The 18,705-nt window shown below is 36.7% G+C and overlaps 1 protein-coding gene across 4 annotated transcripts in view; it reads left to right on the top strand.

Annotated features, from left to right (window-relative positions):
- LOC127960227 (ras-related protein Rab-6B) overlaps window positions 1–18,705 on the top strand; it is a 93,221-nt gene that overhangs the window by 35,725 nt on the left and 38,791 nt on the right. Inside the window, exon 1 of one of the 4 annotated variants that reach the window (XM_052559843.1) lies at window positions 8,367–8,452. The exons of 2 other annotated variants lie outside the window; for them this stretch is intronic. In XM_052559843.1, the coding sequence (XP_052415803.1) occupies window positions 8,423–8,452 (30 nt within the window). In that variant the 5' untranslated portion in view covers window positions 8,367–8,422. Of the gene's footprint in view, window positions 1–8,366; window positions 8,453–18,705 lie in introns of those variants that run through there. One more of the 4 variants, XM_052559841.1, reaches the window with a different exon arrangement.

Here is an 18,705-nt window from a genome sequence, read left to right as displayed (position 1 = left end):
ATACGTAGGCGATTCTAGCCCGAATCTGTTTTTGTATGCATGAGACTGTCTGAATACCGGCAGAATTCACATTTCTGTTGTAAATGGAGAAACACTGTGAAGAAGTATTATTTGCTGATATGCGTGTGTGTCCGAAGCTGCAGTTGCTGTTTGATGCGTGTTCCAAAAAAAAAAAAAAACCTGTACGTGCTCCGAGAGAAGGTCGTTAAAATCAATTTCCTATTTTCGTTTTCGAAACTTGTGTTGGTTGGTCCAATCAGTGGTGGACGAAGTACACAAGTCAAGTACTTGAGTAAAAGTACAGATACGTATAATAAAATATTACTCCAGTAAGAGTACTCCTTTTTCAATCTTACTCAAGTGAAAGTACAAAAGTACTCGATTTTTTATGTACTTAAGTAAAAAAGTACTGAAAGATAGATGTTTGCAATTTTATATAGGCTACTTAATTTAATTTTATATTAGCACATATTCTTTTTATAATCCTACTGCTCAAAATACCCGGGTTTTTTTCCAAAATAACCACTATATGGAGTCAAGATATATTTTTGTTGTTGATATGGACTACGCTGATGAGAGTGATGTTAACTGTGAAGCTTACACTGTGATGTACCTGAGAGAAAACAGAGATGACCATCTGATTTTCACCAGTAAGAACAAAGTATTTTAAAGTTTGTTGTTTTACAGAACATCAAAGTTACAGTACAGACCAAATGTTTGGACACACCTTCTCATTCAAAGAGTTGTCTTTATTTATCATGACTATGAAAATTGTAGAGTCACACTGAAGGCATCAAGGGCTATTTGACCAATAAGGAGAGTGATGGGGTGCTGCGCCAGATGACCTGGCCTCCACAGTCACCGGACCTGAACCCAATCGAGATGGTTTAGGGGTGAGCTGGACCGCAGACAGAAGGCAAAAGGGCCAACAAGTGCTAAGCATCTCTCGGGGAACTCCTTCAAGACTGTTGGAAGACCATTTCAGGTGACTACCTCTTGAAGCTCATCAAGAGAATGCCAAGAGTGTGCAAAGCAGTAATCAAAGCAAAAGGTGGCTACTTTGAAGAACCTACAATATGACATATTTTCAGTTGTTTCACACTTTTTTGTTATGTATATAATTCCACATGTGTTAATTCATAGTTTTGATGCCTTCAGTGTGAATCTACAATTTCCATAGTCATGAAAATAAAGAAAACTCTTTGAATGAGAAGGTGTGTCCAAACTTTTGGTCTGTACTGTAACTCTATATATGACATGATAATAAGGCCTGAGGTTAGGAAGAACATTAAGGAAAATATAATTATATTTTCATAATGATTTTTTCTTTCTCAAACCTTGTCTGTGGTTTAAAAACACCCCTGGCCAAACGGGGTGCATCTCTTCCCACTTTGATAATTACTGTAGTTACCATGTTCTGAACATCACATCCTTTCTTTTCTACCCAGGTGTAATCTACATATATATAGGTGGTTGAATGAAAATATTTGAACATTATAAAAAATTAAAAATCTTAGCTAGACAGTTAGCATCAGCTAACAATATTTACTTATTTTCAGTACGGTTATGAATAAACATTTATGTCTGTCTACTCTTCTAGTTAATCCAAACAATATACATATGTATAACGTTACTGTTGATAAACAATATAAAAACAGACGTCACATAGGACATTTTAATAAAATTGTTTAACATTAGGGCAGCGGGGAATTTGAACGTGCATAAGTTATTGTATTTAATCTGTGTTATTTAAAGTTTTTTTTTTTTTTTACCTAAAATTGATGCGTCTGCACTCGATCATTTCAGTGGGCTTAAACAGATCACTATTTACAACGGATTTAGTTCCCAAACAACTGACAATTTTGACCTAAATATGATTTTCAGTTACAATAATTAATCCTAAATTTCGACATTAATAACTTACTTTTAGCAACATCAGACGCACACGCGCTCACAAGATCTCCCGGTTCTTACTTCTGGAGACTCGCACTAAACGGTTCATTTGAATCAGTGAGTGGTCGACTCCAGAACAGCTGCTGCAATCGGATCATTCTAATTCCTAAACGAATCATTTGGTGCGATTCACGATCCGATTTAAAAGTTTATTTTGAAAAGACTCAGTTCGTTCATGATGAATCAGACACCGCTTCTGCGTGTCGGAGCACGTGATATATTATAGGGAGTAACGATATGTTTTATGAAATGTAGTGAAGTAAAAAGTACGATTTTATGCTTTGGAATGTAGTGAAGTAACAGTTAAAGTCACTCAAAATAAAACTACTCCAGTAAAGTACAGATACTTGAAAAATGTACTTAAGTACAGTAACGAAGTAAAGCTACTCTGTTACTGTCCACCACTGGGTCCAATCGATTCGTGCAATAGATTTTTGAACATAAAGGTGACAGTCGACACGTTCACGGTTTTAGACTAGATGGGAGAAGGGATGTGAAAAGATCTGGGCACAGTTTTTCCAGAACTTCGTGCCGAGTTAAAGCGGTGTCGAGCTGTTTTAATGATTTGTATAGATGTATTGTGGTGCCAGAACACGTATGACTTTGAACAGTGATCGCGAATATTTTGTTTACTGCAGCCGCAGCCATCATTACCAAGCGCGAACCATTGACTATGAATGAGAGTATGAGACGAAGCGAACGCACAGGCCATAGTGTGACATCCGTGTAAACAGATGACGTCACAGGTTTTTTTTTTTTTTTAAAGAAAGAACGTAGTCTTCGTTTGTATGTAGGCCTAGGAAATTAATATATTTACAATACTTACTAAAATATAATTAATATTATTTTATTGCTTTTGTATTAGTTGTTTGAAGAGTAAAGAAAAATAAAAATTCGTCGGTCTTAACGCAAATGTACAACCGGCAAGTCGGTCGGACTAAAAGCAAAAAAATAATAACAAAAATTGAGTCGGTCCTAAATTGACATGGTTGGTCGGGTTACAGCAAACAAGAATATTTTTAAGGATGGTCTTTCTAACCATTTAGAAATTAGCTGAAGGGATAAAATTATACTATACAGTTATACTTGTTGGCCACCCTTCTGAGCTGAGAGTGTAAGTTTGTAAGGCTATGTGTACAAATATCATAGACATACACGGGGAAAAAATAATATTTAGAATATTTAAAAAAAGAAAGAAAACTTACAGGATTTTACTTCTAGGTTATAACTAGCATTTAGACTAATGAACACTAAATGACACTGAAGTCATCAGATTCGTTTAATATATTTGATACTGGTATTGGTTTGGTCAGCTGTTCAATTTAAATGGTATTTAAAATGCTGGTATCGGATCTACCTTATTTTCAGCAAAAGTATCTATGCTGTGATATATATCATTATATATTATAACTTTATACACCATTTTCCATGAAAATGCTCAAACCCATCCTGGGTGATTTGAAGCAGAAAAATGCATTAACGTGACAAATCATGAATAAAATCACTGTGCTGGAGAAGTTACTGCAAGAAGTGTTACAGCCATCCCTGGTCTTCCCTATATATAACCTATGAATTATGGATCTTCCTTTCTGAACATGACCATACATGGTATATTTTTTTCATTTGATTCATGAGCCTCCAGCACAAATCTGCTGAAAGCCCGTTTCTCCAGACATTCATTAAAAACAAACATGCAGAATTTGAGAAATTTAATGAGAGCTGTGCCACAGATTCCTTTCCGGCAAGACTCACAGCACTGACGATACTCTCACTTTTTAGGACTGTTACGAACAAAACCAAGGGGCAAGAGTTTGACTGGATAACATGACCCCTTTGGCCCCTACTGTTAGATGGTAGAAGCTCTAACAGAAGTTTTTTTCCTAGTGTATTTTTCCATATATATCTATATACAGTATGTTCGAAATATACTGTAGCATTATACTGTATATCCTCATGGACAAAATCTCTGTTATAATTTTTTTTCCTTTCCTCATTGAATATCCCATTTTACTTAAACATGCTACAATACAGAAGTGGAAATGGATTGGGAAGAGGGAGGAATTTAGACAGACTTTGGCAATAGTTCCCCCAAATTATGAATATTCCGCCGTTTTACTCAACCACAGGAAGTTATACATGGCTCAGAGCAGGCATGGAGGCCACCAGTATCTGCCATGCCAATTAGAAAATTCATGTTTGTGAACCAGTAATACAGAGATGAGCACACAGAAAGAGACTTGATGACGTTGTCAGTAGATCATGCTGTACTCCTCCATTCTCTTTTAAAGCCTCGTACCCTGTGCTGTTAATTACAGGCTGAACAGCCTCTCTGGCTAATGGCTCTCTAATTGTTCTCCATGTGTTTTTATGCACCTTCAGTCTGTGCTGAGAGGGATGTTTCAAAGAATTTGCAGCAAAACATGAGCTTTCCTGGGATGAAAGAACAGCATGCACCTGACAGACAGACAGAGACGCAATAGGAGAGATGAGCAAGCGTCATTATAGCCACATCAGCAATTTTTTTGCTGTTTGTTTGCTTTCTGCTGCACTTCTGCACAATGTCCTTTGTCACTATGTAGTTCGATTTTATTATATTACTGTAGTGTGATGGTGTAAACAGATAAAACATGGACGGAATCATGGAAGGCACTCATAAAAATAGAATTCACTGTGTAATGCAGAATGTCACAGAATTTTTCGAATACATCAAAAGTAGGGCTACAAAATTAATCAAATTCATATCCCGATACTGTCTGTGTGATATGTCTAATATGAGATCTGAAGAACTATTGTTAAATACATTCAGAGAAGTTCATACATCTTCACTACCACACGTCAAAATAAAAGTTTGGTTTAACATAGATATATTACCATTGTATAGTAAAATGTGTACTTATGTGTTGTAAAGGGATTGTTATAGTATATTGTCGTTTGATTTAGAATTTAGGGAAAATGTTTATCATTTATTTGTATTTCATTAATTATATTGATAAGATGTGATTTTTAAGATTAAAATAGATTCTTGAAAAAAAACTGATTTTGGAAAAAATAAGAGATTTCAAAGGGCCCCTGTTTTTTCAGCCATGCTAAGATGCTGCTGAATAATGCATGCTAATTATCTGAAGCACTAATTACGGTTAAATCATTCCTGCATGATAAGATACAAAAAAGTGCCTAAAATAAAGTTCATTAGCCAGACTGATAAGCATAACTTTCATAATTGATATTGCTGATAGATTGTCTGTGGCATTTTACATAGTTCAGACTGTTTCTCTCCAGAAACGCGGTTTCACAACATTAGTACTGAGGATTTTTATCAGCATACATGAGTGGATTTGTCATAAATATGTAATAGTGATGAAATAAAGCCATTTTAAATTCAATTCTTGGAGTTCTTGGTCTGTCTGCTCACATTTATCAGGCAGTGCCTCGAGTGTGCATTAAAGAGATATCAAAGACCGGAATCTCTGCACCAGAAGCCTCTGCTGTCGGTTGCGTTCATGTTTTATCAGTATAGTACTTTAATAAAATTTAGATTTAGAAGAAGCAGAGATTATGAATATTTCTCAGGGTGGGCTTATTTTTGAAAGTCAATTTCGATACGAGAATGCTCAATATTGTGTTAGAAAAAAAAAAAAAAAAGCTACTGATGTGTTATTTCTGCTGCACAGGAAATGAGATACAGTTCATTAAACACATTGACCTTTGTGGCACATTGTCAGTATAGTATTGTTAGAGTAGGTTGTCCTGCCATTAAATAGCCCATAAGGAGTAGTTAATTCAGAAATAATTAAAAATGATTTTATTGCAACCCCATAAGGTGTTCTAGAGATAAAAATAGGTGAAAATTGCCCATTTATCATGGTTCTATATTCTTAATTTCATATTAAAATGGAAATTCGGAGATTATACACACTTGTTATTTTGCATTATTAACTATATTTGATAAAAAATACAGTAAAACAGTAATATTGTGAAATATTGTTACAATTGAAAAAAAAAAAGTTTTCTGTTTTAATATATTTTAGTATGTAATTATTCATTGGATGCAGAGCTGAAGCAACTTGAGCCCAAACATTTGAATGGTAGTGTAATTTCTATGATTTCTCTGTGCTGCACTGAACATTTTTATGTAATGTAATGTACCGTTAACAGTATAGGTGGTTTAAAGAAACAAGACAACATTTTATTTCTAATCTATTCTATCTGCAGCTTCTCCCATTAAACAGCCAGCTTCCCCTTACATTTTTCAACATACTTTAGTTTCTTTAGTCTCTTCCTTATCCTGTATCCATTATCTGATTGTGCCTCTAATGGGCGCTCTTAGTGGAGTCAAAGCACCAAATCCAATCTATCACAGTAAAGTCTAAGCGCTAAGCCCTATGTCCAGCTATTGCTCTGCTGTCTGGAATAGGTGATTAACTGAAAAATGGTGGATGCCCTCTGCTGCACTAAATGACTTGATATTAAATATTTAACAGGACTAAAATTAGACATCCACCGCTCTGTCTAATAGGAACAGAGTTTGAGTATTTCGTTTGGTGGATTCTGAAGAGACAGAATATAGAAAGGGAAGGATTATTTGCCGTTAACTGGAACGTTGATCTGTTTTTCTTAAATCTCTGATTTGGCTTCAAACTACGCTACTGTTAAAAAAGTTTAGGGTCAGTTTTTAAAATGAATACATCTTCAGCAAGTATTCAATAGATCTAAAGACTTCAAATAAATGCTGTTCCTTTGATATCAAAGAATTCTGAAAAAATATTAAGCAGAGCAAATGTTTTCATCATAGATGATAATAATGTTTAATGAGTATCAAATCAGCATATTAGAATGATTTCTGAGGAACATGTGACACTAAAAACTAATGATGCTGAAAACGAATTTACATTTCATAATATATTAACCAGAAAACAGTTGTTTTAAATTACAATATTACTTATTTTTCTTTATATTTGATCAAATAAATGAAGCCTTAATGAGCTAAAAGGCTTCTTTAAGTAACATGAAAGAAATCTTACCGACCCCCAAACTGTTGAACAGTATTTTCTAGAGAAAATATCATTTTAAAAAGAAATCCAATGACCAGTTTTTCAACCTAAATTTGTTGCTTTAGCAAAGCAAATGTAAGTGGATGTTCTATTCCCACTGGTCTTGATGCAGTAGGAGCTGATATATGCTAGCGTCTGTCTCTCAGCGTCAGCTATAGCAGGGAAGACTGTCTCTCTCTCTTCTAGCACTACCAATTTGTACAAACGTCTTCCATCCAGCGGCTTCGTCTGCTTTCAATAATCATGGTTCGTTTGATGGGGAAGGAAGGGGCCATTGCCCAAACCATAATTCAGTATTTACTCAAAAGCATTAGATAAAGCCTTATGAGCCCCATTAATTTAGATCCTCCTCACTTTTTAACGGAGACAGATCAGTGTCTCAGGGAAAATTAGCATTTAAATGACTTGTGACCTGCAGCCTCCAGTCAACTCGCTGTGAAGTCTTCTCAGCCATGAGAAATCCTGCTCTCCTTTATTTGATCTGTAGCTCGGAGTTATTTTCTGTGTCTGGATGTGTGGGTAAATTCATCCATTTATCTACACAGGTATATTTTCTTGGGGTTTTTTCCCCCTCAGGGGAATCTCAGGTCAGCAGGGCAGAAGAAGTTGTGCTGATGTTTTTACTGCAGTCTTATATCTGAGTTGAGGTTCTGTGATGCTATTACTGGGATATTTTAAACTGTTTTCTGCCCTAGATTTAATAAACCTCCCTCAAAAGAAGTGAAATCTAAATAATATACCTTTTTAATACTTTTTTATTGTTTGCATGAAGGAGCTTCACCATATTACCATTCATAAAATATAGATGTGAAAATAAAACACTTTTACGTGCTGCTCTGTAAGATGTAGCAATTTCTGTGTCTCATATGACAGCTGAGTCTATTCTTACCACAAAAGAAATCCTTTTTGATCTTTAAATCAGAGATAGTTCAGGTTCTCTATTGCTACATGTTGTTCTATAAAAAAAACATCAATAGAACCTTTTTATCAAACAAAAGAAAAACTTTATTTTATTGCATTTTTTAAATGTCCTTTACACTATGAAAAGAAAAAAACAGGAACTGTTCACTGAAATGTATATTTGGCATCCAAAAATGGTTCTTTCTATGGCGTCACTGCAAGAACCCCTTTTGGACCCTTTATTTTAAAAACTGTACCCCTAATGCAATAATATTTTTTATGGTTCCATAACGTCACTGACGACCTTCTGGGTTAGTCAACGATTGAAAGATTAGATCTCTTGGCAGAGGTTTCAATTAGCGCAGTCGGCAGCCCCCAGCTTGCAAATCAATCCAGTAAGCCCAGGCAGGCATCACTGGCTTCCTCGGTCGACGTCTGCTTTCAAATGGCTTCTATTTTAATGTTTCTATTCTCTTTGTTCTCTTACAGTGGGGAAGACTTCCCTGATCACACGCTTCATGTACGACAGCTTTGACAACACGTATCAGGTAGGCAGCTGGCGGGCCGCTTGACATCCTTGTCATTCTGTCACTCAAAGTGTCCCTCCCCTTATTGTGCAGCATCAAAGAATCATTTCGAAAACATAATGGGCCGAATTCAGTCTTTCAATTGTGAAGACAATTCTTCCAAATTGATTATAAATGTTCGACATGATTGTGTGGTTATTAAATCACAGAAACACATTTGCTAAATGTAATTATTCATTCTATATTCACCTCCAATCTCATCTGAATTAGCAACAGCAGAGGTGAATATATATGTATGGTCACTTTCATATGGCACTGTAGAAACTGATTATGCACTGCATATTAGGGGTAGGCAATATGATCAAAATCTTACACACACACACACACACACACACACACACATGGTTCTTTTTGTGAAAGTTTCATCCCATAGGTGTAATGGTTTTTATACTGTATAACTGTGTATTCTATGGCCCTACAGCAACCCTACACCTAACCCTAACCCTCACAGGAAACTTTGTGCATTTTTACTTTCTCAAAATAGCTAATTCTGTATGGTTTATAAGCATTTTGAAAAAATGGGCACATGGGTTATGTCCTCATAAGTCACCCTCTCCTTGTAATACCTGTGTCATACCCATGTCATTATACAAAGTTGTGTCCTGATATGTCACAAAAACAAGAACACACACACACGCATATATATATATATATATATATATATATATATATATATATATATATATATATATATATATATATATATGAAGAGTTCTCCATGAAGTGTCAATAGAAAATTTCTTCTAAAATTAGTATTTTTCTCAGGATCCTATGTTTATGTTCTACATACATTGTATATAAAGTAATAACATGTAAACACACACACACACTGCATATTCTTCACTGTGTAAATTAAATATATATATCTATATATGTCTTCTGAATAAAGTTATAAAAGTGATTTAGTCCAGAGCCGTGAGAGATTTTCTCTCTTTTGTTGTTTGATTAACATGAATGACAGACAGCAGGAATATTAGAATGCTTTCATTTTAAGAGCTGCTCGGAAACAATTTACAGTTGCATGTGTTTTCTTTCTTAGCTGTTTGTTTTCACTTAAGACCTAAATTACTGTTTACGGGGGAACTTGAAAAATACTGATATTTTGACACATACAACTGTGTGTATTTAACAGTTTAATGCCTATAAAGCAGTACAAATAACTGTCAATACTGTCGTGCTCTGTGAGCACCATCTTCATGTACGCACGCCTCTCTTCCAGTGCTCAGAAACAGTCTGTCAGACAACACACATATAGAGATATGAGATCTTTTTTATACGATAAGTTTTCATTACTGCATAGCACAGCAACGTCAATGTTAGCATGTAACCACGATAGAGACAATAATCGAACACTGTTTTATAACACAGTCTTCCAGTGAAAACAAACAACGTATGCTGTAAACCCCACCATTATACAAAACAGACCACACCTCATATTCGTTTTGAGTGTAACACAGACATCTTAAAAATCCAACCAACAACCAATGGATGAAACCATGCTACTACCCAACTTTAGCACAAATTCCAGCATCAGTGAGGTGTGGCCTGTGGAACTGCAATATAATCGCAGTAAAATTATGTGAGAAGAAAACAAAACAATGATTGTAGTTTTAAAAGATAGTTTGTGATCGTTGTATTATTTTAAGACTACCTCTAATTGTTATTTCATAATATTCTAGAACATAATCAGGTTAATTTAGCCAGAAACGCTCTTATTCAGCAGTCACTGGTAGGAGTGAGTGCTAATAGATGTACTGTGTTTGTGAGTGAAGTTAAACTGTTAGCACTGTAAACAATAAAACTCTTTTCATTTCTAGTTTTTAATTTATTTTTATTTTTTATTACTAATAAAACAAAACTACTGTTTTATTAATAAAAATTCAAATTAAATGTATGCATTTAGCTTTTATGCTTTTATCCAAAGCGACTTACAGTGCATTCAGCCTATCAGTTTTTACCTAACATGTGTTCCCGGGGAATCGAACCCCCAACCTTACCCTTGATAAAGCAATGCTCTACCAATTGAGCCACAAGAACAATAAGCTTATTATAAATAACCTGTTATACACCATTACTGCCTTGTGGTGTGATACTCATTCTGACTTCCTCAGATCATTATCATGTCAATGAATTTGCTATTATTATGTACAGTTTGCAATTTCAATACTCCTGAATCAAGAATCAATACTCCTGTCATTATTCACACCAAACTTTTTGGAGGACAGTTCACTTTTTTCACAAAGTAATCAAAGTACTTCAAGTAGTTAAAAGTTCAGCAGTGTGTATTTGTTTGTGTTCTGTCAAAGAACTGATATGTCCAAGTGTCTTAAGACTTTTGTATTAGACTTGAATGTTTCTGTTCAACTTATCTGCATGATTTATAACCCATAAAACCTGAAGGACGGTGAAATGATGCGAATGGCTAATGTTTTTCAGACTGGAATGCTCTGTAGGCATGTGTCTATTTAGATGTCATTGTGTTTGAGCTGAGTCACAGCTTTAGTGCACTACCGGTTCTAACTGTCACAATAGTCCATCCGTCTCAGACATACCCATGCCAGCTCTCTGAAGCCTCTCTGGCCTTGATCTTGCCTTTTTTTTCTTTATATCCTCCCCATTCTTCTGCACTAACACTGTGTCCACAAATTACTTCATACTTCAGTAAATTTTTATTAAAAAATTTGGAGTACATTAATTTCTGTACCAAATGGAAATCTAATAACGAATGTTATGTATTCACTCTATTGTTAATATGAAAGTTTTCCTCCACTCTGAAAGTGCATAGTAGCTTAATATTTAACAAAATGCCAGAATATAGAGTTAATCTCTAACCAGCCCTCTGATCTGTACTCTCACAATGTGTGTAACGATAAGACTATGTTTGTTTCATTAACCAAATTAAGCATGCTGTATCGCTAAAGTGTCGAGCTGTAATAAGATTACATGCGTGCTTTGTGAACAGACCGTGTTGTGCTTTCTGACGAGATGATAGATTCTGGAATCTCAAATTCAGAGTGCTGTTTTGCACCATGTGTTCATTCTTAGTAAAATGCTTTTAGGGATATTAGGGATGTCTCCCTGTCACTCCTGCATCTCTCTTTATCAGGGTGTTAGCCCCTAACCACTCTCATTCCTCTTAAGCCACAGCCAATTGCTGGTTATCTCTGCCTCTTCCTCCAGCTCCTTCTCTGCCTTCCACAGGTTGGCCCCCACCATGCCAGACTCACAGAGTACTTGCACCATTGCTCTACTGACCATCGGCATCCGACCTCCAGAGGGTAAACCTAAGCATTCCAGCCTGTCTCCTGGCACTCTGCTGCCAACACGAAATATTTTAGATGTTTCCTTTCATGGGCTCTGTGATGTTTTCATCCCATGTGATAGTCAGCTCAAAGATGAAGACTTTCTTATCCTCAACTGACCATACGAGAATGTCTGGCCGGGGGGTAGTTGTTGTTATTTCTCTTCGGAATATATCCTCTTGGGAAGATTCCTTCTTGAGGTCCACCAACATTTGCCACTCACTCCCGGGTTTATAGAAGGTGTTCCTTTTTCCCAATAATCAGTGGATGTCATCTGGTCTGACAAAAGAAGCCAGTGTCAACTTTGGTATCTGAGGCATGCTGCTACCCTTTCCTTGTCCAGGACTTCAGCCACCTTGATCATGCCGCCACCTGAATTATCCCTGTGTCAATGCAACCTTGCATCCTGAGAGGATATGCTGCAGGCTTGCCCTGGTGTTACCACATAGGGAGCAGCTAACCTTGTACCCAAACCACTGGGTCAGGTTTAAGGGGCATAGGATGGTATTATATAGTTCTCCAGATGTCTGCCCAGCTGATGTGCCTAATCGCTGTAGGGTCCCACTGGTTCCAGGTGCCCTGCTAGCCCAGGGAGACTCAACCCTGGTAAATTCCTCCACCACCATAGACTTCTGCTGTTTTTTTTTAAAGCTTTTGTCCAAAACTTTTGTAGTGTTTAAGCCGGCCCGCCCAATCTGGACCAACCCCATGACCTCTCTATGCTACAGACTGGAGACGGCCTGATGTACCTCTTCCAGCACCTTCCGTTTATGGCCTGTCCGGATGGGGATTTTGGAACTCCTTACCAAGGGGTCCAGGGAGTCCTTCACCTCCAGAAGGGCACATGCTTTCTTGCTTATACCCTAGTGAGATGGACTCCATAGGGAGCTTAAACATATTCATGCCAAAAAGATTAGCATCTGAGAAGCAACAAGGCAGGCCCAGCCACTTCCAGATGTAGTTGTTGGCTGAAACCAAACAGTTTCTTGTTTCATCTGCATATGAATAGAATATACTGCCTCATCAGTGTCACCTTTGAGAAGTAAAAGGCATCTTAATGAGCTGTTGCTCTCTATAGCTACACTGGAGAGAGGAAGGGACACCAGTGCTTTTCTAATTTACATATTCTTGAATAAGCTCAAATCAAGCTGCTTCTCGATGTTGAGATTGACCTTAAGATGTCTGGCAGTAGGCTTTCATGATAGCATATGCCAGAAGAGCAGAGTGCATCACCCTGACTCCTATCATCTGTCAGTCTGCTCCTCTATGCAAAATGGCAGAGGCACATCTGCATATTTATGACTTTCCATCTGATGTAGATTCATCGCTGTCTGAGTCTGTATTACATCAAAATTTAGAGATATTTGAGTAGAAAACGACCATTTAGAACAAAAGCTCCAATATTTAACTTTTAAGACCTCAGCTACCAGACACATACTTCTCTGTTTAGGAATTTAATCTGATTATTTTAAAAATGTTGCTTAAAGTTTATGTTGGTGATATATAAAAGCATCAAAGAATCATTACAAAATAGCCCAGAGGAAAATTTAATTGTTCAGAGATTGCTCTGTCATAAATCAGGATGTGTTCTCAGTTATGTTCAAATATCAACTTGTTTCTCTTATAATTCCTTAGAAACAATCAAAGAGTTTGGTTCCAAAACACAGTAAATTCCTATTTATTAATTTGAGTAAAAACGTGTTTTCTTTACCAAGAAAGTGGGAAGCTGAAAACCACTATTTTTTATTTTAAACTTTCACATAGCACCTTTAGGTTATAACAGCATTAAAAATTAAAATCCAGGTTTTGATTTTCAAAGATTTATTATAAAATTGTATAATTTTCCTCCCAAAATGCAATAAAACCATGATACATTTTTTTTCTTCTCAAAAATGCAAAAAAATCCATTGAATCAATATGAAAGTTATTTTTCATATCAGATTAAAATACACCACATAAAAGTTTATCCACAAATGACAGCCTCTGAACTTTGTCAATACTAATTATATTATATCATAATCCATACTTATATACAGGCACTCCGCCCCTTACCTGGACCCTTCCTTCCTGAACACTACCTTACCTATACGAACCCCGCAGCACGATGAGGACACCAGATCCCCTGTTTATTTTGGACATGCTTCCCTTTTGGACACTTTTATTTCCCTGTGGTTTTTTATTTTCTGTTAATAAAAGCCTGTCTGAGGCCTGAAACTACCCCCCAATGTGTCTGTCGTTTGCTGTATTAACAAAAACATAAATGGCATTAATAACAACACTAACACTGACAACCTACGCAATATCACGTTCATGATCAAATGAAATTCATCTAATGAACGCGATATAGCACAGCTTTTCAATGATCTAACGTACGGCTCTGTGTATTAAATGTTGCACCATCTAAAAGCCTGTGATGGAGATTTACCGGTGCTATTAATCACAGAATCGGCTTTATGCATTATCTGACGAAATGAAGATTACAATCACATGCAATTTATCATGAGCCCTTGTTTGTTGATCACAAAGTACAAATTATAGGAGTAAAACTAAGATGCAGAGTGTATTCAGAGTGCTGCCATTGCTGTCTAGAGTGCATGGAATGGTGTGCTGTGATTGGTTGTTACCGTTTACAGTGTGTGGAATGGTGTGCTGTGACTGGTTGAGCAGATATATCGCATTCTGCAAAAAAGGGAGACTAGCGCTTGTCACTGTTTGGAAAAAAAGGGAGAAAACATGACCTAATAACTCTGCGAATATCACATTTGCATAACGGGAAGTCGTGGCCTAATGGTTAGAGAGTCGGACTCCCAATCGAAAGGTTGCGAGTTCGAGTCCCGGGCCGGGAGGAATTGTGGGTGGGGGGAGTGCATGTACAGTTCTCTCTCCACCTTCAATACCATGACTAAGGTGCCCTTGAGCAAGGCATTGAACCCCAACTGCTCCCCGGGCGCCGCAGCATAAATGGCTGCCCACTGCTCCGGGTGTGTGCTCACAGTGTGTGTGTTCACTGCTCTGTGTGTGTGCACTTCGGATGGGTTAAATGCAGAGCACAAATTCTGAGTATGGGTCACCATACTTGGCTGAATGTCACTTCACTTTCACTTTCATTTTTAATTGACTTTTCAATACTGACCAGAAACAATACTGATTTGGGTGGAAATTCATAAAAAAAAAAAAAAAAAGTATTTATCGCATTTTGGAACCAAACTCTTCAATTGTTGCATCATTTAGCCACTTATGTTTATTTCAGTGGCACTTGCTTGGCTGGTACATACAGCTTCTGAAGTAAAGCAACCTGGATGCTGCCATCTTGGATTCATGGGAACCGATGCTTCTTCCAAGTACATCTACAGTATAAGTACATCGAACCACATTCTTTTACTCAGAGGAGCGCAGCCGAAGCACAAGCAAATCAATATTTCTCTACAAAACACATGCAGTTTTATTTTTTAACCGCTCAAAATTGCAAATGACTATGAATTGAGAAACAGTTAGGTACAGGATCTAAGCAGCCAAACATTGAACCTCTAGTGTTAATGTAGTTTGCAGTGAATGTATGACTTTATGTATGTTTTTACAGTTTTAATTCCAAATTCCAAATTCAATGAGCTCTATGTTGTTTGATCGAGTGAGGCGCAGCGCAGAAGGGGGTTTCAGGTCTTCTCTCTTTTAGTGGGGCTCTTGAGACCTTCGCTCTTCATTAGAAGGGGCTGAGCAGTCAGCTGTATTAAACACACGCTTCATGTTTCACTGGGGCTTTAAGTCATCCAGAAAATGCCGCAATGACACTTTCTGCCCTAGTTCTAGCATAGTTCTTCAATTTTAAGTGGGTCGAGGGAATAAGGAACATCATCGAACTTGGCAACTTTATCGTATAATTGATTTAAATACAGATAAAGTGAGGCTAAGAAACAGACCAATGAATTTAGAAGAAATGAAAGCGAATGAAAAGGAAGAGCAGAGACTGACTGCCTGTCAGATATTCAGCTTGATTTGCTGAGTTTGTGGTTGTTTTGCTGTGATGGCCGTTTGGCTTCAGATAGAGTGAGATTTGGACACATTTCTCATGGTCCAGGGGGAGAGCTGTGCTGCGCTGCCTGACTGAGCTGCCACTCAACACGGGGCACTGGAGTGTGACTGTTTTCTGCTTAGCACAACTAGGGAGCAGAGAAGACACAGAGGCTCTGGTTCAAAAACTAGTGAGCTGCCTCTGTAAACAGCATCATAGGCAAACTCTTGACATGAAGGCTACTCCAAGAAAGTAAGCAGCTATCTCTTAATATACCTTTTTTTGTTCAAATTCTAACATTACTTTTATAGAGAATGCAGTCTCATAATGCATTTCAACAAGCTTGTGAGAAAAAAAAAAGTTGATAATAAAAATTTTGCAAATCTTATTTACTTTTTTCTATATTTTTTTTACAGTTTCTTGTTAAGAAATACGGGCATGTAAACATGATCGAGGGAAAGTCGGCTCCTTAGGCTGTTAACAATAAGGCTGGGCGCGGAGAAAACGCGCTCTTACGGCACAGACGTTGTCGGGACATACAAATAATGGTGTGCTAAGCGAAAAAGTTTTGTGAAGCGCTTCTTGTTTTCGTTTCACCACTGAATGGGATCCTCATCTGGTGGAATACATGGCTCTAGCAAGAACTGTTCCCACTCGTCTAGGCTGGACTCTCTGTAATCATCGCTCAGCCTTTTCCGACGCGTGGGCATTGCATTCTCTTCATCGTTGGCAGCGGTGGCGGCGGCTGCATCCGCACCACTCGCATCAAGGAAAATGTTCTGATAATTTTCAAAAAAGTTTTTTTTTCTTACTTCTCTCATGTTTTCATCGAGAAACCTGAGATGTTTGTGCTGAGGGTCTAGGGCAGACGCGAGAAGAGGAGTTTTCACTGCATCCTCCAAGTTAGCAGTGTTTATTCATTGCTTGAGAGATGCCGCAACAATGTTCTTGAATTCGGCCACTTTCTGTGACTCTCCACGGAATATTTGAAGTACTGAAGAAGGCCGCAGTTCTTATTCATTCATTGATTATTTTTGGCTTGCATACTTCTTCAAATATGCCGTGGAGAATCACAGAAAGTGACCAAATTAGTTTTATTGTGAATTCTATTTTTTTTTTTTTGCAAAATTCAAATATCATTTTTATTTATCCAATAATTAGAGCAGAACGAATATTCGAATGTTCGACTATCCGTGCACACCCCTAATACTGACTCACCCTCATGTCGTTCCAAACCTCATCTTTGGAACACAAATTTAGATATCTTGTGCCGCGTTTCCACCGAAATTACCCGGAAACTTTGTACCAGGAACTTTTTTCCCCAGGAACTTTTTTCCCTCCAGACCTGTTGTTTTCTGTGTTTCCACCGTGGTGTAAAGTACCAGGAAGATATACTTGATAACTTCAGTCAGCTCGCTTTGGCTACTGTAATATCAAATACCACTGCCTCCTTTCGTTTTCATTTAAACATAATGAATGAGCTGCAGAAATGTACTTTGTTCAGGGATATCGTCCCCTTGGAATTGTAAGGTTCTATCTGACATTTTTGTCAAAATTGAGTTATTCACATATTGTTATTCTGTGACAATTTATTTACATTATGTCATGTTTTATTTTAAGTTGTGTACATTTTGGGATTTTTTATTGAAAAAACAAAAAGGTTCTATCTACAGAAGTCTATGGAACACAAAAACTTTAACGCTCAATATCTCAAAACTACTCAGAACGCAGATAGAACCTTATAATTCCAAGGGGACGATATGTGTGTGTGTGTATATATATATATATATATATATATATATATATATATATATATATATATATATATATATATATATATATATACATATATATATATATATATATATATATATACATATATACATATATATATATATATATATATATATATATATACATATATATATATATATATATATATATACATACATATATATATATATATATATATACATATATATATATATATATATACATATATATATATATATATATATATATATATATATATATATATATATATATATATACAGCCATTACAATGAAACGAAATATTATATAAATTGGCCTTTTTTATTTTCATTTTAACATATACATAAATTGAATACAGACCAAAGATAACCTGTTAGATTTAGCCAAAACGAATTATATTTTATGTTTAACCACTAAAGAGACATTAAAGCCAGCGGCACATATCAGAAGGTCTAGCCGAGGTAAGGCTGCTCTCTGCGGATACATAAGCACTGAGCTCCCGCTGATCGCGTGTAGCTCACTGTCTCCGAGATCGGAGAAACACATTTTAAAAATAGGCGCTGTCTTTATAAATAAACCACAGATTTGAGTTTTAATCAACTACATTCTCGCCTGAAATACTTTTAAAATTGCATTTCAGGACACAATAACAGTAATATTTTGAAAATTATCCGAATAAATGGTAGTAAACCCAAACAATGCTGCGTGAACTCAACCAATCAGGATGTTTAGCGCCCAAGTCCCACCCCTGAAAGTTCCGGAACTTTGAAAAAGTACCACCTCGCCAGCAGGGATTTTCTGAGGGACATTTTTTTTTACCCGGAACTTTATTTAGTTCCTGGTTCCTGCGGTGGAAACACACCAAGTACCAGTCCAAAGTCCCTAGTTCTTGGGTAAAGTTCCTGCGGTGGAAACGCGGCATTGGATGAAACCTGAGAGCTTTCTGTCCCTCTAAAGACAGCAACACAACTATCATGTTCAAGGCCCAGAAAGGTAGTGAGGACATTATTAGAATATTCCATGTGACATCAGGGGTTCAACCTTAATTTTGTGAAGCTCTGAGAATACTTTTTGTGCATCATGGTACTCTCATGTACGCACATGGAGGACTGAAATGGAAGAGATGAAAT

Source organism: Carassius gibelio, chromosome B6 (assembly GCF_023724105.1).
Source record: "Carassius gibelio isolate Cgi1373 ecotype wild population from Czech Republic chromosome B6, carGib1.2-hapl.c, whole genome shotgun sequence".
NCBI lineage: Eukaryota > Metazoa > Chordata > Actinopteri > Cypriniformes > Cyprinidae > Carassius > Carassius gibelio.
The sequence above is the reverse complement of the archived record's forward strand: the minus strand, read 5'-3'. Positions and strand labels throughout refer to the sequence as shown.